This window comes from Panthera onca, chromosome B4 (assembly GCF_046562875.1).
Source record: "Panthera onca isolate mPanOnc1 chromosome B4, mPanOnc1 haplotype 2, whole genome shotgun sequence".
Classification (NCBI taxonomy): Eukaryota; Metazoa; Chordata; class Mammalia; order Carnivora; family Felidae; genus Panthera; species Panthera onca.
Window position 1 is genome coordinate 137,974,317 of NC_138345.1, and position 22,188 is coordinate 137,996,504.

The 22,188-nt window shown below is 52.1% G+C and overlaps 3 protein-coding genes across 5 annotated transcripts in view; 1 reads left to right on the plus strand and 2 right to left on the minus strand.

Moving 5' to 3' along the window:
• Positions 1–22,188, plus strand: part of ATXN10 (ataxin 10) — a 537,342-nt gene that overhangs the window by 503,099 nt on the left and 12,055 nt on the right. The window lies entirely within an intron of this gene.
• On the minus strand, positions 2,162–7,584 carry CDPF1 (cysteine rich DPF motif domain containing 1). Of its 3 annotated transcripts, none has more exons than XM_060656084.2 (4): positions 7,564–7,584; positions 5,422–5,534; positions 5,062–5,173; positions 2,162–3,053 (listed from the first exon to the last, which is right to left on the minus strand). In XM_060656084.2, exons 2-4 carry the CDS (start codon positions 5,532–5,534, stop codon positions 2,907–2,909), a joined length of 372 nt encoding a protein of 123 aa, XP_060512067.2. In that variant the 5' UTR covers positions 7,564–7,584; the 3' UTR covers positions 2,162–2,906. The 3 variants fall into 3 exon arrangements, with proteins under 3 accessions (XP_060512067.2, XP_060512066.2, XP_060512065.2); XM_060656083.2 differs by lacking the exon at positions 7,564–7,584 and adding an exon at positions 6,187–6,281; XM_060656082.2 differs by lacking the exon at positions 7,564–7,584 and adding an exon at positions 5,982–6,274.
• PKDREJ (polycystin family receptor for egg jelly) lies at positions 12,561–20,339 on the minus strand. The gene has a single exon (XM_060656081.3). The coding sequence runs from the start codon at positions 20,066–20,068 to the stop codon at positions 13,247–13,249; it is 6,822 nt and encodes a 2,273-aa protein (XP_060512064.2). The 5' UTR covers positions 20,069–20,339; the 3' UTR covers positions 12,561–13,246.

Consider the following 22,188-nt stretch of genomic DNA (forward strand, 5'->3'; position numbering starts at 1 on the left):
CTGAGTCTCCTGGCCCAGAGGGGGTCCCCCGGCCTCCGCGTGGCCTCTTCAAGCAGGGAGATCACGCTCCAGGCCCCGACGACAAGTGCGTGACCAATCTTTTCAGAGTAAAATCATTCACTTTTGGAAAATATCTTCTCTTTTAATAAGCACAGATGGCCTGTTCCTGTTTTCAGGCCTCATAAAAAACGTACCTCACAAAAGATGAATACCACTCAGTACCCTTTTCAGTAAGATTACGGTATTTGTGTTTGAGCATCGTTATTTTTTCTACACTGTACGGGAAAAAGAACCATGTTGATAGCTATATCTTAAATACTGTGATTCAAGTTTTTTAAAAATCTAGTATAAATATCTTACTAACTTATAATCATGCGTTTAATGGCAGAGATTTGGGATCTTTGGAAATCAGTATTAGTTGACATACTCTTAGCAGCCTGGCTCTCGAACCCTACTGGAAGCACAAAGGAAGCCGGAACAGAACAGCTGAAGTACAATTGCACACGCACGCTCACACCGCCGGTCCTCTCTCCCGAGCCGCTCGGAACTTACTTCCCGCGTCAATCCGTTCCCTTCGTCTTGCTCCACACGCGTGAAGCGCGAGCCAGCGGACCTTCACCGTCTCTCCAAGCAAGGCTGCGAGAGACCCAGGCCACAAGTCACTTACTCCTCACAGCAGTGCCTGCCGAAGACCTGAACTAATCCTGTGCAGTAAGTAGCTGTCTGTTCTTCAGGGAATTATTACCTGTGGGTTTTTACCAAAGAACTTGGGCAATTTGAAATATTCTGATGGAACGTGTGCGCCGGCTGCCTCCCTGGCAGTGCCCAGATGGGCCAGCCCGAAGCATAAACAGAAACCACAGCCCCCACGGCACTCCGTGTCGTTTTCAGTGCCTTGGCAAAGCTTCCTGGTGCGTACCCCCCGCCCCTGGGATCCACAGGGCCGTTGTACCGAAAGCCGAGGGGGAGGGTGACCCACGCACACGAGCACATCAGGTGGGTGCAGGTTTCCAAAGCAAGACTGAGCTTGGTTTCTTGGTGTGTTTATCGTTACCATTTTTAGGTGCCTTATATTCCCCAAGTATTCAGGGGCGGACAGACCCCTTGTCGTAATACTAGACGGGAGTGGTTCCAAAGCAGACCTTTCAGAGCAGGTTCTGGTGTCCTCTCTCTGGCTCTGGGTGGAGCCTGCAGGGCCTCAGGGAGCAGGGGTGTGCAGAGAAAAGCAGAGGGAATCTTCCTAGTCACGTTAACGGATAGTGGTTCCAAGGAATTAGAAAATGGCTATAAAATAACTTTAATTTTTAAAAATCTTTGGTCCTCTTCTTTTTTCCTGCTAGGAGATTGAACTGATCACATATATTGATTTATATCCTGAGTTTGTGGGAACGTACAGGTTTGGAATGTCCTACTGTAAGACTGATGAATGTAAGGGGTTAATTTCAGGGTACAGCGTTGCCTTAATGGTTTTAAAGAATAAAACTATTTTTTAAAATTATTTGGTGAGTTTTGAGTGATGCTGTGAGGTGAACGTTCAGCTTGACAATTCCTGGCCGTAGCATCTGCCCTCAGCCCAGGACAGCCCCCCGCTCAACCCTGCACCTGCACAGGGGCCTTCACCTGTAGCCTTAAGTCCTTCGGTGGACAGAATGGCCCTAGAACAGTGTGACCCTGAGAGGACAGCCATTTATCTGACATAACATGACACACGGGGAGCATGTGAAACAAACCCAGTGCACAGATCAGCCAATAAAAGCTCTTTTTCCGTTCCCTCCTCAAACCCGCATCTAACATTCTCCCGGCCGGTGAGTCGGCCTTGCGGTACTTACTAGGTGAGACCGCCCCGTTCTGCCCTCTGAGAACCACAGAGGCTCACACTCGGTTGAGTGTGTCACCGCCTGGGGGCCGGGAGGGCAGGGGTGCCCGGGGCAGCCTATAGTCCACTGAGGGCTGGTGCTGAGTTCCCTGAAGTTTCCAGAGCAGAGTGAGGGAAGGGAAGGCAGGGGAAGGCATTCCTCTCCCTTGGGCTGGAGCCAGAGCCTGAGGGGACAGAAAAGGCTGGAAGTAGCAACACCCAAGCCCCACTCCACGCCAGATCCAGAGTGCCACGGAGAACAGCTGTCCTGCAAATGTTTCAGGGGAAGGATTACTTTCCAAAACGTTAACTGGTTGTCTGGGTTTTTAATTATAAATCTAACACATGATCGAGATTAAAAACATTTTCTAAGCATCACAAGGGTGGGAAGTGAAATCCTACTGTCCCCAGGCCCCCTAATCTCTCTCCGCACACCCGGGCACATTCCCGCAGGTCACTGTCCTGCGTGATCTGCGTGAACGCTCACTTCCGGGGACGGGAAGCGGGAGGCCCCAGCCCTCCTGCCTCCAGGTGAGCAGGAAGGGACAGGTGGCCTGGGCCAAGACAGGGAGCTTCGTCCCTTGGCTTCTGTGTCCTCGGGGTTGGGCAGAGCACCATGTCACCTGGAGGCAACTCCTGGATCTGACGAATAGTGCGAAGGGCACAGAGGGCCCCCAGGGGGCCGCGAGCCAGCAGGAAACAAGCCGGGGATGACCCTGCAGGAAGGCCTAGAGCCCCAGGTCCGGAAGGAGAGCAGAAGGGCCAGCAGGCCCAGCCCTGGCTGGCTCTGTGCCAGTTCTCAGCCGTTGCTCGTTGCTCGGTTCCTGCCCTGTGGTCTCAACGTTGAGGGCGGCTCTGGAGGGGGCTAGGTCTGCAGGAGGTGTGGTCTGAGGTCAGCCTTCTGAGGGCCTTCTCTGCATGTCTCCCTGTCCTCTTGCTGCCGCAGGCTGGGCCCCAGCTCCCTCCAGCTCCCAACGCTGCTCCTGATGGCCCCGAAAAGGGCCGGGCAGAGCAGTTCCCAGCTCAGCCCCCTCCCTGGCCCAGGCTGCACTCATGTCCTCGAACCAGGCTGGCTGGCAGGCTTCTTTGACGGGTCTTTCCTTTTCCCCAAGTCTTGCCGAATTTCCCAAGGGAAGGCATCGATGTTCTCCCGGACACAGGGGAGGCAAAACCTCTTGGAATAGAATAAACTGCACTCCTGAAAGAGCAAAGGGGAAGGGTGGGGGCTAAGTACCACAGAATGGGGAGCACAGAGCAGCTCCTCCCCAAGCCCAGCCCTTTCCACACACAGGGTGGGGGGGGGGGGGGGGCGGTGACCAGAACAGCACAAGGGAGAGCAGGGCCTGGGGGCCGGCCAGCCCCCTCCAAGAACGTGGCCATCACCTAAGGGAAAAAGATGGAGGAGAGAGGGGGCAGGAAGCACACCCAGACCCTTCAGGCAGTGGGGTGTCCGGGGTTTTGAGCCTGCGATAATCACCCACCGAGGCTGGCAAAGGCGTCAAAGAGAGAGGCAATGCAGGCCTGGGTTAACCAGGGTGAAAGAGGCGGGATGGCACAGAAAGACTCTGGGGGTCTGCCCTGCTCCGTCGCGGTCAAGGGCAAACAATAAGCCGGAGCAGAGGCCACACCTAAACAGTCAGAAATCCTAGATCCCTCCCTCTCCTGGTTATCGCACGAGTGGGACACAGACTTGGTAACCACCAGTGCTGGGGGCAGCACCGCAGACCGAAAGGGCCATGAGCAGGTGGCTGGTCTGGGCAGGAGGTCACAACCACGGCCATTCTCCCCTGTGCCCATCCTCTGTCACTGAACTACGGAGACTCACTGCCCAGGCCCTGTCCAAAGACTGCTTTCCCAGCCCCTTCTGCCACTGGGTGTGGCCACACGGCAGCTCTGTGCCACCTCCTGGTCATGCCCTTTGAAGGAATGGGGATGTGCTCCCTGTCTCTTCCTGCTGGCGGGAGCATAGGTACGATGGCAGGAGCCGCAGCAGCCACCGTGGACCCAATGGATGTGACGTGCTGAGTGGCAGCAGTGTCTTTCCTGCCGGCATCACCTGCTCTGGACTCTTACACGTATGAAAAATAAGTGGATACGGTTTGTCATAATCATGCCACTGTATTTTGGGGTCTCTGTTCTAGCAGCTCAGAGTGTGCCTCAGCTAAGACAAGGCTGCCCTTCCTACAGTTCTCAGGAGAGAGCTGTTCCCACGTAAGAGAGAGGACTCACTTGTCACTAACAAATTGTTCCATCAAAGAACACTGGAGACTTCGGAGACCACGCGGGGCACCCTCTCCTCTGCTCACCAAGGGCAGCCCAATTTGTAAGCGTGGCATTCAAGGCTTCTCGCCACCTGGCGCCGCCCGCCTTTCCGGTCTTCATCTCGCAGCTTCCTCTCTCCCACTGAGTCCTCACCAGCCGCCCATCTCCAAACACCCCAGGCCTCTGCCTCACGGAGGCTTCCTCCCACCCCATCAAATCTCATCGCCTTGGCCTTGCAGGGACAGAGGCTGTTTAAACCTTGTTGGCACTTTGCCCCCTGGCAGAAAGCCCAGGGACCCCTCTACTGCCCGTCACTCAGGTTACGGGGGCCGCACTCCTCCACCTCCCTCCATCCTCGGGTTTTCAAACAACAGGCTCACCACCCTGGTGGACTGGGCCCACTCAACCTCTCCAAACCTCAGTTTTTTCATCTATCAGATCAGTATCATACGGTTTTGCCCAGCTAGGCTTGGGCCAGATTGAAGGAATCTGCACTGGTAAAACAGGCCCCAAGCACAGGAATGCTCAAGAATGCTCCAGAAAGCACAGTTCCTTCCTCTGGAAGGTCCCGCCAAGACCAAGTAGGAAGAAGGTCACCGTCCCACGGAGAGAAGAACAATGGCCACCCGCATGGCTGGTGCGGGGTGGGGGAAGGGCCGTCAGCACCCACTGCTCAGCCAGCACCGAGACCCTGCGACTGACCCCAGCCCGCCCCTCTGCCTGTCTGCTCACTTCCGTTGGCCGCAGGACCCATCCATAATGACGTGGCCTCCAAGAACCCCCTGGCCCCCACCGAGTGACTGGGAGGGCTCCTAGAATCACCCAGCAAGGAAAGGCGGACGACGTCAGGAAGGCTCACGCGTCACCTTTCCCACACTCGTGCATGTGGGGTCCCGGCCACGGGGAGGGAGGGAAGGCAGCCCCAGCCCACGCAGCTTACCCACCGGGCCCACACACACCAGCCGGCTGCACAAACTGCACTGAGAGCCGAGGACCAGGAATCTGCCCTTGTCTGAGGTGAAGGGGTCCTTCATGACATAACTCTCCTCCAGAAGGCTGCAGGACAGTAAGGCAGGTGTCGGTCTCCGGGTTAAGGGGGGTAGGAAGGGGCCTGGAGGTTCCGGAGGAGCTGGGTGACCCCTCGGGACACTCCTGAAGTGTCCAGAGCCCGGACAGGGATGGACCTACAGCTCAACACCCAAGTCGTGCATCACACTCAGGCTGGCACCAGCCAACAGCTCCGGCCAGGGGGCCTGGGGGAGGAGGGGGCTTCCGTGGCCAGGGGCCTGCAACGGGGTACTCACACGACAGACTGGGTGTCAGGGGGCTTCTGCCCCACGTAGCTGTATGGGGCTGTCAGGGCACAGAGCTGGCACTTAAACACACCCAGGGGACGGTGGTCTGCCTCACACTCCATCTGCAAGTTCAAGAGACAGGGCGCGTCACCTGCAGAACCAGGAACTGTGCTCATCTCCTAAGCCTGCGGCTGCGTGTTTCTTACCCGTAAGACCCAGGATACCCCTTACAGACAAGGAACCTCAAGTTCAAAGCAAGCGGACAAAAGTCAACACAAGTTCGCGCGAGTCAAGGCTCTGGGCGATGCTTCACGCCTCAACGGACTACAGAATCCGCTCAGCCCCCGGCCATTTGAGCCCTCTTTACCCCCGACAGTACCTATTTCCAGGACGGCCCCCTCGCACCCTACGCTACCCTGCACTTGCCCGCCTCCTCGCTCTCGCTCCACCTACAAGGCTTCCCTCCACCTCCACCTCCGGAACCTCCCTCGGGCTACTTCCAAGATTTTCTCTTATTTTTGGCCTTCGGCAGTGTGAATATACACATCTACGGGGTTTCTTTTCCGTACTGATCCTGTTCGCGCTTCTCTAAGCAAAGGGGGCCGATGCAAGTCTCCCCGGGCTTCGTCAGCCCCCCCTACGTCCGGAAGGCGGCCGCGCCATCTCCGCCTGCCTGCCTCAGTTTCCTGGAGGGCCGCGCACGCCCGAGCCCGCCTCCGGGGAGCCTTCCCGCGTCCTCCATCCCGCCCCAACGCCGCGGGCGGCCGCTCGGACCTCGGAGCCCGGGACACCACAAGCCTCCGCCGAGCCGCCAGCGCCTCCAGGACGCGCCACTCGCCGCCGGTAACCGGCCCGGCCCAAGGCGCTTGCGCGGCCCCGCCCCCGGCGGCCCCGGCCCCGCCCCCGACGGCCCCGGCCCAGGGCGCGTGCGTGGCCCCGCCCCCGGCAGCCTGGGGCGGAACTTCAGGGTGGACTTCCGGCTGCGGGGCGCGGCGGCGGCTGGAGTGAGTGAGGTCTTCCTCTGGTAGGAGCGCGTCGAGCGGGTGTAGTGTTGCGGCTGGTCCCAGGCTCCCGTTTGCTCTCTGGGGGTTGGGACTTTATCCTTTGGGGACTTGAGAAATAAGGAATATATACAAGGCATTTTAGTAATTCTGGGAATAACAACTACTCCTGGACCTGGGCCCCAGGGATTTTAGCAAGCACTCTGATGTTCTTTCTAGCGGTTTTGACCTCGGGGTGCTTACAGCAAGGGTATTTTTTGGATCAATTCAGAGATCTTCTACTGTTGGGGGTTTTTTCTGGGTCTGCCCAAAGGTGGACCATCTGGAGGAAGCATTGCATATATAACCTGTAACCGCTCAGATACACGACCTTGATCTCAGGATAGAGATCAGGTTAGACAGGTTACCAGATGGACTAGATCGGGGAGCCAAGGGAAATACTCAAAGAGCAAATATTCGTCTTTGATAGAAAGTAAAGTTAATTTTAAATTTGAGCTATCCACAGCTTTGAGTATAAGAAAAAGTTTACCAAAAAAATCCACAAGGTTTAATATTATCCCCAAATATATATATATATATATATATATATTTTTAAGTAGTTTCCCTGGGTGGCTCAGTGAGTTAAGCAGCCGACTCTTGATTTCAGCTACACGTAGAGAAACTACCATGTAGCATAAGCACTATATCAAAACAATGAAACATCTGGCCACAGAATGGGAAAAGATACTTCCAAAAGATGTATATGATAAAGGACTGTTACCCAAAATATACAAACAACTCTAAAAAACTCAACTGAAAGAAAACCTGATTTAAAAATGGACCTGAACAGACATCTCACCAAGGAAAATATAGACGGGAGGTAAGCACATGAAAAGATGCTCCATGTCCCAGATCATCAGGGAAATGGGGCTTGAAACAATGAGTTACCACTCCATACTTATTAGCATGGCCAACATCCAAACGCTCACAACACCAGATGCCAACAAGGGTGTGGAGCACCAGGAACTCTCCTTCATGGCTGGCGGGGATACAAAATGGTACAACCATTTGGGAAGATGGTTTGGCATTTTGTTACAAAACTAAACATACGCTCAGCATACAGCCCAGCAAATCATACCCCTGGGGACTCCCCAAAGGAGTTAAAACTTACGTCCACACAAAACCTGCATGTGGGTGCAGGGTATAGCAGTTCTGTGCATAATTGCCCAAACTTGGATGCAACCAAGGTGTCCTTCAGCAGGTGAATGGATAAGTAAACTGTGGTCCATCCGGGCAATGGAATCTTCCTTGAGACTGAAAAGAGAGGTGTTATCAGGTCATGAAAAGACATAAAGAAAAAAACAAAAACAAAAACAAAACAAACAAAAAGACATAAAGGAAACTTAAATGCATGTTACTAAGTGAAAGAAGCCAATCTGAAAAGCTTATATATTATATAATTCCCACTATATGACATTGTGGGAAAGGCAGAACTATGGAGAAAGTAAAAAGATCAGTGGTTGTCAGGTGTTACAGGGGAGGGAGGGATAAATAGTTGGGACACTGCGGATCTTTAGGGCAGTGAAATTATTCTGTATGGTAATATAATAGTGGATGCATATCATTACACATTTGTCCGAATTCCTAGAACATACGACACCAAGAGTGAGCCCTAATGTCAACTATGGGTTTGGGGTGACAATGTAGATTCACCAGTTGTAACCAATGAACCACCTGGTGGCTGTTGGTAACTGGGGAGGCTGTGCATGTGGGGGGAGGGGGGGGGTCACTGGAAAATCTCTGTAGCTTGTTTGAGGTGAACCTAAAACTGATCTAAAAAAATAAAGTATCTTTTTAAAAACACCAAAATAGCATTCCAATTTGATGCAGGGAAATGAGAACTAGGGAATAGAAACATTTGATGCAGTCTGAATCAGAAGATTTGTGCCAAAGAATCCTGGAACTTATCTCTATAGAGACTACTTTCAGGCCGCTTTGGATCAAGGTGGATCTCTATCGAAAAGGGATTTGAACAAAGTGAGTGGACTGAGGCAGTTTCCGCTTCTCTGTCTCTCTCTCTCTCTCTCTCTCTTTAATGTTTACTTCTGAGAGAGAGAGAGAGAGAGCAAGGGGGAGGGGAAGAGAGAGAGGGAGAGAGAGAATCCCAAGCAGGCTCTGCACAGTCAACGCTGAGTCCGACACAGGGCTTGAACTCATGAACTGTGAGATCGTGACCTGAGCTGAAGTCGAACGCTTACCCGACTGAGCCACCCAGGTGCCCCTCCACTTCTCTTAATAATATCCCAGCACTGGAAAATGTGAACTTAGCAAAACACAAATACCTTCTGGATGGAGGTAAACTGTGAGAAATGGTGGTAGACATGAGATGAGGATAACATTTAGATGAAGAGATGAAAGTTTTTCACATGCGCTGTCTTTACGATGTGCAAACATGACGTTGACATCCGTGGGTTCAATTCTAAATTTAAAGATTTAAGAATTTTATTGACGGGGCTCCTGGGTGGCTCAATCGATTAAGCCTCTGACTTCAGCTCAGGTCATGATCTCATGGTTCATGAGTTTGAGCCCCTCATCAGGTTCTGTGCTGACAGTTCAGAGCCTGGAGCCTGCTTCCGATTCTGTGTCTCCCTCTGTCTCTCTCTCTCTGCCCTCTCCTGCTCCCGCTCTGTCTCTCTCTCTCTCTCTCTCTCTCTCTCTCAAAAATAAATAAACATTTAAAAAATTATCTTTAAGAATTTTATTGACCGGGGCACCTGGGGGGCTCAGTCGGTTAAGCGTCCGACTCTTGGTTTCAGCTCAGGTCATGATCTCATGGTTTGTGAGTTCGAGGCCCGAGTCAGGCTCTGAGCTGACAGCGCGAGCCTGCTTGGGATTCTCCCTCTGTCTCTGTCTCTGTCTCTCTCCCTCCCCTGTGCATACTCTCTCTCAAAATGATTAAATAAACTTAAAAAATTATCGACAATTCCAGTTGCCACTCCCCTCAGGACAGTGCACGCTGTCCCAACTGAAATAATTAGAAACAATCCATGTGCTCTGAGGACTCAGGAAAAGTTGTGTAACTTGGCATTATCGTCCCCAGGACATAATTATATGAAAACCTTTGTTCTTAACACGATTTTTTTCTGTAATGACAGCAAAACAACAGTTTTATAGGAATGCGTACGTAATACTTTACACATAGATTATGTACGTCTCTTCGCTCATCCAAGGGCCAGTGGCCCTCGAGAGAACACCCAAATGTACACAATAATAATTCAGTTATCTTTGATATTTTGCCAATTTTCAGCTGTATAAAAACCATCGCTTTACATAGTTTTTTCTCATTACAAAGGTGTGTCTGTCAAGGTAGGTGGATAGAATACATTATATGTAATGGTTTGTAAGTTTGTTTCATAACCTTTAAATATTTAGACATATGGAGGCTTGTAACATCTCCTGGTGCCACCTTCCCCAAGGAGTAACTCGCTAGGGAAGATAATTACCCATATGTTCTGGCGGTACTTAACAACTTTTTTAATGTTTATTATTTTGAGAGAGAGACACACACACAGAGTGCAAGTGGGAGAGGGGCAGAGAGAGAGGGAGACACAGGATCAGAAGCAGGCTCCAGGCTCTGAGCTGCCGGCACAGAGCCCGACCTCGGGCTCGAACCCACGAACCTCGAGATCATGACCTGAGCTGAAGTCAGATGCTTGACAGACTGAGCCACCCAGGTGCCCCAGGCCTGAGTTTTTAAAGTAAGCTTGTAAAAGTAGAATATACATCCAGAAAAGTCCAGCCTTCCTAAGTGTATGGCAAAATGAATCTGCACAAAGAACAACAATGTAACCAGCGTCCAGTGAAGCCCTTGTAACACACACGTGATACACCGGATACCAGCCACACACCGGACTTACCACCGGCGCTTCCTTCCGGCTCAAGGCAAAGAAGGCAAAGTTCGGCTCTCTGTGGTGTGGAGGACGGAGGATGCATCTAGAGACCTGTTTTTGTTGCCTGTGGACAAAATGCCTTTACTGTTGTTACCATTTTTTTAAAAAAATTTTTTTTTAACGTTTATTTATTTTTGAGACAGAGAGAAACAGAGCATGAACAGGGGAGGGGCAGAGAGAGAGGGAGACACAGAATCTGAAACAGGCTCCAGGCTCTGAGCTGTCAGCACAGAGCCTGACGCGGGGCTCGAACCCACGGACCGTGAGATCATGACCTGAGCCGAAGTCGGACGCTCAACCGACCGAGCCACCTACGCGCCCCTGTTGTATCATTTTTAGGTAAATTTTGAACAGTAAAACATACATACAGAAGCAGGCCTTAAAAATGCAAGTTTCCGGGGCGTCTGAGTGGCTCAGTCGGTTAAGCATCCAGCTCTTGATTTCGGCTCAGGTCGTGATCTCACAGTTCATGAGTTCCAGCCCCACGTCAGGCTCTGTGCTGACGGTGCGGGAACCTGTTTGGGATTCTCTCTCTTTCCCTCTTTCTCTGCCCCTCCCCCACTCACTCTCTCTGTCTCTCAAAATAAATAAAGTTAAAAAAAAAAAAAGATTTTTTGAGAATGCAAGTTTTCGGAGCCCTGGGTGGCTCAGTCAGTCGAGCATCCGACTCTTGATTTCCGCGTGGGATTGAGCCCCATGTTGGGCTCTGCTCTGGCCACTCGTGCACACTCTATCTAAAATAAAATAAAATTGTAAAAAATGCAAGTTTTTGGAATGAACAAGAGTCTGAGGCGGATGTAGCCCCCCGCCCAGAGCCACAGACGGAGAGCTCTCTAGAAGATTTGTTGAATTCCAGAGTCCTTAAGGGGCTAAACGGAGAACAAATCCAAGAACGTTCATCTTGGTTTCCTGTTCGGTGCGGACTTGGGAGGGTATTCAGAACTGTCGCCAACTTGTTCTGGAACATAGCTACGCTATTCCTGGAAATATGAGGAGGACAAAGGAATCTTTAGAAATGGCTTTAAACTTGCTAAGTTGTGGTTTCGTTGCTTGAACTGCACAGGGTCCCCAGAGAAACCCATGTGGATGCACTTTTTCCTTCCTGGTGAGGAAGCAGCCACAACCCAACAGGAGGAAAAAGTCTAGAACCATTCACATCTTATGTTTTTGTGTATGAAAATAAGGTAATAACGATGATGACGATGATGATGATGACAACTCCTTCAAAAAAACCCTGTATATTTGTCTCACTTGTTACTTTGTTTTCCTGATAATGTTGCATTGGCATTTCTACATTTCTTAACCATATAATACTTATCATTGCTCTATTGGATTAGAAGGCCCCTGGCACTCTCTTCTTTCCTGATATGCGTGGGAAAGTCCTGTGACCGCCAGACTTCTCATTGTAACCAGAAGTTGAGAGCCTCGTCTCCTTCGTTGGACCTACAGCTGTCTGCCTGGTCCTCGCTCAGACGGCTTCCATGTCGGTACCAGGAGGGGGTGGTCCCCTTCCTGCACCAGGAGGCCTCTCCAGCTGGCACTCCCTCCCTCCCAGTGAAGAGCTCCAGGTCATGGGGTACAGCCACCCCCAGAATATTCTTCCTGGGAAGGGAGGCCAACCGGTGTGCCCTGAGCCTGGAGAGGGGCCCAGACTTCAGCTGATTGCTAATTTGGGAAGAGTGTCTGGGCGCATTGACCCCATGCCTGTGTGGGTCTCCCAAGCTCTAAGGGGAGGACTGCCCCTGGCTTCCCATGGCTGGGGCTTAAACCCTCTCATCCTGCACTCCCACAGGCAAGTGCATGGATCTGACCGGACCACAACCGGCCTCTGCAGGTAAAAAGTAATTATTTGGCCTCTGTGTTTACTTGTTCTCAACCTGTTCAGGAGTCGGGTGGTAAAGAGGGGTGCCATCTACGAACGTGCACGCCAGTGGAGGCCAGCGGGCCAGTATGGACCCGGCCACTCCCATGACCTCCCCACGAGGGGACTTAGAAAAACCGTATCTGCCCTGTGGACCCTGCTGTGCGAGTCGCATGGAGCACGGAGTGCCACGGCCATCCCCGCCCCGCTCAGGACCGCAGGGGCCCTGGGGAAACCGCAGGCGCCTGGCACGCAGCCGCCACCCCCCTGGTTTGGTCGTCCCCCTCTGCCTGCCCTCCACGTGGAAGGCAGGAGCCATCCAAGTACATGCCCCTCACGCAGAAGTCACTGCAACTCTCAGAGAAGAAAGCTCACATTTAATTCTGATAAAGCTTAAAGTGGTATCTGCATAAATGAACATGCTTCTGAGTGAAACTGTAAGACTACTACCCCTGTTTCTCTTAAACAATAAGCCACATTTTCTTTAATACTCCACCATGCCATCAACAACCCAGAGCCCCAGTCCTGGATGGATATATTACTGTCGTCACACACATAGAACATTTGCTGTCATTCACTGTGAACCCTCGCCCCAACACACACAACATTTTGGTCGTTAAACGAAATTCATGTCTCAAGGCCCGGAAAGTGTTGTTAAACTTTACATCTTTAACTTGCAGTCGCCCTAAAGAATAGGTGGGGAGCTTCAGACTTCCGACCGTTAGTTCCCATCCCTGAATTCAAACGCAGGGGAACAAATCCTGGAACTCCCCACAAGGTCCCTCCAGCCCTGCCCCAGCTGGAGTGTGGGAGGTAGGGGTGGGGTGGGGAGGGGAGGGGAGGGGAGGGGCGGGGCAGCTCCGGCCCTGGTCTGCAGAGGGAGGTCCCAGAGGAACTGAGGGAGCCACAGGCTCTCGGCTCCCAGCCCTGGGGGGGGGGGGGGGGGGGGCAAGTCTCAGCAGGAGAAGGCTCTGCCCTGGGAAGGTAGATTGGGGCGGAGAGGGGGCGGTACTCTTGCCTGTGGTTCTTGACACTGTCCCTGATCATACAACGAGATAAACCATTTTCTTCCCGTTAATGTTTCTGGTCTTGAGCCCCAGATACCGGCGGCTCTTCTTCTCCGGCTGCCCATACAGCATGTCCTCAAAGAACTCCGGTTTGTCTCTGGCCTTGGGTTGGAAGAACACACACCGACACACGGTCCTTAGCTTGTGACACAGATAGGTCATTGCTTCCGCTTCGTCCGATGGCTCCTCGTACACGGGCTGCTTCATTTCCTCATAGGCCGACAGAATCACCGCCTGAAATAAGTTGATCAGTATACAGATCATCACCAGCATGAAGGACGAGAGGAACAGGACCCCCAGCACCCGGTTGCTGGAGAACTCAGTGTTCTGAAAAGCCGAAACGCAGTAGGAGAATATTGTCTGCGTGGCGTGAATCAGGTTGTTGTAGTTCCATTCGTGCTGGCCGAACACCAGGTAGCCAAAGGCCATGTACACGAAGAAATACACGGACACCACCAGCGCCATGTGGCAGATGCCGGGGAGGGCGGTCTGAATGGCCCTCTGGGCCAGGCGCACATCATAGAAGAATCTGGAGTACCTGAGGGTCTTCAAGATGGTCAGAAACAACAGGAAACCCAAAATGATCCTCATGATGTGATCTACCTGAGAAACTGCATGAAAGGGGACAAACTCCACGGGGTTTGACAGGTAAAACTGAATTATGCCAGCGGCCAAGAAGTGTTTCCTGAGAAAGAGCACGATCAGCACGGTAAATATGCATTTTAGAGCAAAGTTGAGCAAATTGTACACACTTGTCACGTAGGAGGCCCTTTCTTGCAAAATGATATAGCCCTCGTCGACAACGTAGGCTACGAAGAAAATGAGGACGGCCGCGTACAGGTAGATCTCAGCGGACGTCCTCCTGTCGAAGTCAGCAAGCGAGAAGGAATGCACGGACGTGCTTGTGTTTACGACTCCCGGCTGTGAAACCTCAAAAATGACAGAAATGCTGCAGAATAGACTGACGTCCGGGTTAAAGGTGGTCAGCTCCAGAATCACGGCCCAGGTCTTCTCATCAAGCCAGTTGTTGCTCTGGAGCTCCCCGAGCCGCACGCTGGAATTAAACTGCTGCTGTTCTGGAAAAAAATAGAACACATAGCCCCCCGACCTGTAGGTGTGTAAGAGTCCATGGGAGAAATACGCCCACATCTTCTCTTGAGGCTTGTAAGTAAACCCATTGGTGTTCTTGTCCACAGCCCGCTTACCCACTTTATCCCAAACGTTAGAGTAGCTTCTGGTGTCTTCTGGGTCCGTGCCATACTCCGGATGACAATGGATGTCTCTGTCGGTGCTGTTCTGCACAAAGTCTTGGGCGGGTGGGCAGAGTTTTTCGCCGGGTTTGGCCCTCACTTGCCTCAGGAGCGGAAGGCCAAGGATCTTGGAGGAGCTGTCGGGAAGGAAAGTTGGGTTCGGGTCGTTGTGGAGCAGAGGCAGCAGCACGTGGTCCAGCCACCGGTAGATGTCCTCCAGCTTGGTCACTGTGCCGAGGTCCACAGAGAACTGATCGCGGATGAACTGGTTGTAGTAGAAGCTGTCGGTGTGGCGCAGGAGGGCCACGAGCCTCAGCAGGAGCGCCAGAAACAGGAAGTGGGTGAGAATGTAACTGAGGAACAGGAGCGCCCTCCTCTTGGTTCTCTTCTTTCTTTGGAATATTCGGATTTCGTCTTCGGTGAGGGGTTGGTACATCCTTGAGCTTCGCAGCTGCGTGATCTGCTTGTGTCGTCTTTTCATTTCTTCCGGGCCCATCTTCACGTGGAACAGCTTGATCTCAGAGTAGTGGTACTTGCTTGCCCACGAGAGGTTTTTACAATACTTGGGCCTGCTCGTCCTGACGCCTGACAGGAGGATAATTTTGGACGGCTGCACCAGGAAAATGGACAGACAGAACGCACAAAACGAAGCAAAGAGCCACTCTATGGACTTTTCGTAGCCGTAGGTCAGCCCATAAAATACAATGAAGAACGCGGATATACTGCAGGTGGCGAAAACCAAGAACCATGCTATATAAACGCAACACCCAGGCAGGACGATCCTGTGCTTCTCCTGGAGTTCTAGAGGATTCGTCTGGGAGGGCTGCGCAGGAGCAGCTTCCTGATCGTCTTCTGCGTTTCGGTTACTGGCGTTCATGTTAACATCTCGGGGGCGGGAGACCTTGCCCTTTGCTTTCTTACCCCGGTGCTGCTCTGGCGCTTTGGGAGCTTTAGGGCTTTTCCTTGGGGGGAGCTTCGAAGCTGCTCTGGCGGGGGCACCGTCGGTTTCCTGAGCGTGCCACTTTTTCAGATGTTCCTCCCAGTATTCACTTGGGACTCGCATCAAGGGGGTCTTCTGGGGAGACACCTCCTCCACAGTCACGCGAGGTTCCTTCTGGGAATAGGTGAACAAAAAGGCGATCAGTAGTTGCACAGGGATGGTGATTAGGACACTTTCCAATCCTATCATCATTGACCTGATGTACTTTGTCTCTTTGGGATCCGTGTCTTCTTTTTTGTTGAGATTAAAGAACATAATATTGCATAAAAGGGAAGATAATAACATGGCTAAACAACAGGACAGTCGCTGCAGCCTATTGAACGGCCTAGCACTGACCCCGGAGAAAACCGAGAACCACATGTGATTTTTCTCCAGCTTGTAAATGGAATCTATCAGGAAATAGTCCCTTTTCTCTAGAGGCTGGTCAGGGGGGGTAACGTGAAATGTTCTGTCCAAAGAGGTGTCAATAGAAAGCCATTTCCGGCATAGGAACAGCCAGATGTGTCTGCTCAACAGATTTTCCACTTTGATTCTGCTTAAATACCAACTGGGGGCTCTGCCCTCATTGTTGTGCCACACACGAATGGAATGGATGTCCCCCAAGTCACGTTTTGTTGTGAGGAGGAAAGTGTTGATGCTTCCACGGTAGAGGGTGGTAAAATAGGGGTGGCTCAAACAATGCACGTTGCTGTCACCTTCTGTTCCCTTAAGTTGGATGAAGACGTTGGCCCTGGTCCCAGCCCCACAGCGCATTCCTGTGAAAATGGTGAGCAGGTAACACACCTTATCGTAAGGATCGTTGTCAGGTAGGATTATCACGTATTGCCGAAGAAGCTGGTCCATGGCATCTTTGTGCAAGACCCAGAACGCTAGGAATACGTACACGAGCATAATGAAAAGTACAGCGAAGAGAGTCACGGGGTTTTGGGTGACATTTCTGATGACCTCCAGCCGTAGATCTACGGGATTAGGGACCACAATCACATTGGCCGTCAAAAAGTGGGTTTGCAGGTGCAGGCCGGCTTTTTTGATCGTGCCCAGCTGCCGCCGGGCCCTCCTTGGGTTTTTGCAGATACAGTGCATTCTGTCCCAGGTGGTCTCCTCTCCGAGAACACAGTTGTCTTCTCTCCAATCGCTCTGGATCCCGTACATGTCTAAGCACTGAACGCTGAAAAGGGCGATTCTCACTAGCTTGTTACTGGGTGCCATGACAAAGCGAGGTGCCTGAAGAGCCATGGTCACGGTGCACTCGGACGAGCTGCCTCGCTGAGCTATGACTTGCAGCAGGGACGGTGGAAGGCAGACCACGCGGGCCTTCTTAACCACACAGGCCTGGTCAAACAGGTCACTCTGGTTGGCGATGGGAGGGATATCATAGGGCACGAAGAAGGTGGCCACCAAAGCAGCGGGGGTGATCTCACTGCCAGCATATACCAACACCGTGAACACCAGGGTGACTTCCGTCACGATGTGGACCAGCACCTCATTCACTGCACTGCTGTCCACCTCAAAGCTAAACTCCCCCGTCGTCCTTTTGAAGGGCTCATTAACTTTGTGGGGCGCGTTGTCGGGTCCCACCGTGAGATTAAAAGCTGCAAAGCTCAAGTTTCTTCTGACGATGTGCACTTCGACCACATCAGGTGTGATCTCTAGCACGATGCCTTTGGCGGGGATGCCTGTCATTTTGAGCCCAACCACCTCTGCAGAATAGCTTTCCTGCTGACTTAACCAAGGAAAGGGATCATCTGCAAACTCACAAAACATGGTGGAGATCGGAGCATTTTCAGGCAGAAGGGGGACACTGCTCGCATTGAGCACTGGACGAAAATAATTTCGGCCGAGCTTCTTGTTGGTGAAGGCCTCGTTAATATCCCGCTTTTCTGTTTTCCTGAGGTACATGTTAAAGCTGGAGGCCGTCATTACAGTGGTTTCATTCCCTGGCACCATGCCAGCCGATATTGTGTCTGCTAGAAACTCCAACCCATAGAAAGGCTCATCCACTACTTCATAGGGAACACTCAGTTTAAGGATATTAGACAGACTTGTTAATATCCCAGTGCTCACGATTTCTATTTGTTCAGAGCTAAAGGATTTATGTTTTTGATGAGATTGTCGTAGGGCGTGGTTGGCTTGCCAGACCCTCACTGTGGCAAGTTTCTGAGCCATTCGAGTGAATCCAGAGGTTGTCTGGGTTACTTTAGCCATACACATGACCACCTGGCTAATTTCCTCCAAAGTGCTGTTGGGAAGAACGAAAGTCTGGTTGACGAGGTGTTCCCGGAGTCTGGTTTCGTCAGCTTGCAAAGTTAAGTCAGCTTTCATGCTATTCACCACAGAAGCTGCTATATAAATTAAGTAGCCTGCAGGCAAAAATTCCCGCTGGTCAAGCAGAGTAGAGAGTGATGAAGTTGGTCCCATGGTGAAATTGAATAATCGATCAAGCACATTCTTTGATGAGATTTTGTCCGTAGGAGCCCGTACGGTGGCGTGCAGGGTCACCGGAGTAAAGGCTCCTAGAGAGTCATATACCTGAACAATGATCTTCATGACATAATGATTAGCCAATCCACCAACGGGGAGAAAGGAAGGGGGTGATGTGGACTCATGCCCCCAATACAGGATGGCCCCCAAGGTGTTCTCTTTCACAGAACTGATTTGCCCAAAACCGTACAAATCAGAAACTACTATTTTGTATGCAAGAGGGATGTTCTTGTCCGTGAAATTAGTACACCGGATGACAAACTTGGTTAAAAGTGCAAGTCCCTTAGCTGGATTGATGTTGCACTGCCCGGGCTGAGGAGCGTAGTTAATAACAAAGGAGTATCTCAAGGTCAAGCCCGCTCCGCTCCAAGTTATTGAGTATACAGAAACCAAAAACTCAGCTTCGGAAAAATCCCTAAAAGCAAAAGGTTTTATGGTCAGATAAGCCCTGGCCCTCCCTGTTGTGGTTTGCCTCGCCCAATCAAATATGATCTCTTTACCTGAAGACGACAGAATCGACCACTTATAGTAATCACGGTCTCCTACACACCCGGTGCAATTTAGAAACAAAGAGAATCGATCTGAAATAATCAAATTACGATTGCAATTTTCAATGCATGAAATGTGTGCTGCGGGTCTTGGTCCTGGGAGCACATGCACCCTCCGATCGGCATACGCTGTTCTACTGCCCTTCCGGATCACCATTCTGAAATAATACACATCTCTGCCTCTCAGTGTTCTTGGCAAAAATGACAGGATGGGGCCAGAGGCCTCCTTCCACCGCAGATCGGTCTGCTTTGCAGTGAGACAGACTTTCCTGCTTACCACTATAATTGTCTCTCCTTGGTAGTTATTTTTATCTTTGGTGCAGTACCAAGAAAAAAGGAGTCCCTCTGAAGAGTTGCCTGAATCTGGGTCCGAGGACCTGCTTCCATCCAGAACCAGCGAATCTGTGAAATTCATTGTTATGTTGGGCCTCGCAGGAATAACCACCGCCTGTAGGGGGCTTCGAAGAACGGTGACGTAGACGATATCGGAGCCTGTTGCCCGAGGCGTATTTGACTTCCTTGTGTAGATGGTGAGAGTGAAATTAAACACGTACACCCCCCAAGATAAAGAATTGGGGGGGATTTCCATATACGCTGGAGTCCTCCCTAGGCTGAGTTGTGGTACGTCCAAAGGCTGATTCCAGTCCGGCACGTCGGATACGGAGGGCACGGAAAAGACTTGCCAACTCGGATTAAATAAGGTGGCTTCCAGGCAGTCGTACTTAAAGGTTGCATTCAAGGTAGTGTGCATTCTCCTGTTCAACACCACCGGATCTTGGTCCCTATTGATCCTTACCAGGCTGACAACACAGGGCAACTGTGCGGATAACTGGCAGGACACCGAAGACTCGATGGCTTGGGGGCCGTCCGAGTTGACGGCTTCTAAAACAACAGGCGTGGGCCCATCCGTGGGGCACTTGGCTTGGGCCACGAAGCCCGCGTAGAGGCGAGGGTCGCCGGCGGGCAGGGCAGAGGAGGCCTGGCGGGGGCGCCGCACGCTGGCGGGTGGGACGGGCACGAGGCGGAAGGTCCACTCCGGGCGCCGGAGCGCGCCGTGCAGCGGGGTGCGCCACAGCAGGGACAGGCGGCCGCGGCGCGCCCACAGCTGCAGGTCCACGAGCGTGGGCGCGGCGACCCCGGGGGCGCGCAGCAGGACGCGCACCCGCAGGCAGAGAGGGCGCACGGGGCCGCGGGGCAGGCAGAGGCCGCCGCGGCCGCTCAGGACCACGCCGCCGCCCGGGGTCGCGCGGGGCCGCAGGCGGAGGCGGACGCCGCCGCCCGGCTCTCCGAGGCCCGGGGCGCCCCCGAAGGTGCGCAGCGCGGCCGCGTCTCCCTGAGCGGCGGGCGGGGGCCGGCGGGCCGAGGAGGGGCCCTGGCGGCGGGGGCCGGGCGCCCCGGGAACGAGGACCGCGGCCCGGGCCGTGCGAGGATCCGGGGGCCGCGGGAGGCGGCCGCGGCCCAGGGCCAGGCCCAAGACCAGGCCCAGGCCCAGGAGGAGAAGCGCGGGCCCGGGCCGCATGGCGCCGCCTCCCCGGGAACCTGGGAGCCGCCGCCGCAGGCCGCCGGGCGTCCAGCCAACGGCCGCGGGTGGGGCGCGGGCCGCGGGATCACAGGGGCGACGGGGTCACGACCTGGAGCGGCGAGTGGGACCTGGGCTTCCGGGATCCCCCCCCCCCCTCCCGGCCCCTCCCACGACAGTGTAGGCCTCAATCGGGGAGCGGTGATGGAATTAACTCTGCCAAGGTTCCCAACAGCCTGAAAGGCCCCTTAGCGGGAATCCCACTCCCCTGGGAATATCCAGTTTCAAGACGGGGTCTGTGAGCTCCCCGAAAGCCCAGGGTTTCTCTTTTTTGCTCTTCATTCTTAAGGTGAAACCCTAAGTCACTGATTGTAGATCTTTCTTCTTTCTAATGGAAGCATTTAAGGTTGTTAAGTGTCCCACCAGATGCTGCGTAACCGCATCCTGCCTGTTTGTGGTATTAACGTTATCATTCAATTTTTTTCTACTTTCCCGTTTGGGTTTTGACCTACAAATTAAAGATGTGTGGTTTATTTTTCAGATATCTGGAGTTTCTGTGAAATTTAAGGGTTTTGATTTCTAACTTAAGCCTGTTGTGGTCAGAGAACACATTCTATGTGATTTTGATCCCTTTACATTTATTGAGACTTGTTTGAAAGCTCATACCTAGTGTGGTCTGCCTTGATGTGTTGTCCATGTGCACTTATCCCACCTTTGTTGGGCGGGTTGTCCTATAAATGTCAACCAAATCAAGATGGTTGGTACTGACACTTGGATCTTCCATGTCCTCTCTGGGTTTTTGTCTAGCTTTTCTATCAATTGCTGAGAGAGGATGTTAATCTCTCCTATTATGACTAGAGAAGCGTCTATTTTTAATTCTGTCAATTTTTGCTTCATGTATTTTGAGGCTCTATTAGATGTATACACATTTTGAGGTCATGTCTTAATGAATTGGCCCTTTTATCATTGTGAAATGTCTGTGTTTATCTCTAGCAATAATCTTTGTTTTGAAGTCTAGTTATGTGATATTAAAATAGCCAAGTTATATGTTCATTGTATCTAAGTGAAACTGGAAAGTAAAATAGCCATACTAGCCTTCTGATGCCTACGGTCTATATGGCATATTTTTTCTCATTCACTTACTTTCACTTTATTTATGTTTTTATATTAAAGTGGTCTTTTGTAGGCAACATTTAATAGGGCTTTTATTTTCTTATCCTCTCTCTCTCTCTCTCTCTCTCTCTTTCTCTCTCTCTCTCTTGCATTCTCTCTGAGTGCACCACACACCAAGGAAAGGACATAAGAAGGCAGCCATCTGCAAACTAGAGAGACGGCCCTTACCAAGTACCTGACATGCTGGCCCCCAGACCTTGGACTTTCGGCTCCAGTATTGCCAGAAATATTTACCGCTCAAGCCCCCACTCTAGGGTATTTTGTTTTAGCATCCTGAGCTGACTAAGACCACAGGAAAGATGAGGGCTGAAAACTCAGATTGGGGCCATCAGAGGTCATGTTAGGGGAGGAGGCACAAATGGAGAAGGCAGACTCTGGACTCCTCCCGTATTTAGAGGTCAGTCCAACAAGGCGCCAGAGAAGTGGCCGCAGTGGGGCTGGCGGGAAACCAGGCAGGTGTGGTGTCCTGGAAGCCATAGGAAGGGGGTGGGGTGGGGGAGGTGGTTCAAGTAAGGGGGCTGTGTCAGACCAAATGGTGAGGAACCGGAAGTGGAGGCAGCGGCTGGGTTTGGGCCCGGAGGGCCTTTAGTGTCCCAGACAAGTGCAGTGTCAGTGGTTCAGACAACCACGTAAAACTCTGGACAAGTTTTGCCGGCATGGCAGAGCAGAGAAGTGTATATCTAAGATCTACAAAGATAAATAAAAAATAAAGAGCAGTGGTATGCCCACATCCCAGCCAAGGAGATAGAAGGATCCCAGTGCAGTCCGAGGCCTCCGCGTGCCCTGCAAGAGAGAATTCTCAGCACCACCAGGGCATCGTTGATGTGAGTTTCGTTTCTGCTGCTGTCTCGTGTTTCTTGACTGTTTACACAGGAACCAGTCCCTCCGCGATGCACTGTTTTGCATGTTGGTAAACGTCACCTAAGGGGATCATATAGCACATTATC

Bases quoted from the DNA above. Each gene is read 5' to 3' on its own strand.
- CDPF1 (XM_060656084.2), bottom strand. From the start codon at position 5,534: ATGGAGTGTGAGGCAGACCACCGTCCCCTGGGTGTGTTTAAGTGCCAG. The intron at 5,174-5,421 runs GTGAGTACCCCG...ACTGTCCTGCAG, and splicing joins CCTGACACCCAGTCTGTCGT to CCTTCTGGAGGAGAGTTATG. The intron at 3,054-5,061 runs GTGGGTAAGCTG...TTGCTCTTTCAG, and splicing joins GGCTGGTGTGTGTGGGCCCG to GAGTGCAGTTTATTCTATTC.
- PKDREJ (XM_060656081.3), bottom strand. From the start codon at position 20,068: ATGCGGCCCGGGCCCGCGCTTCTCCTCCTGGGCCTGGGCCTGGTCTTG.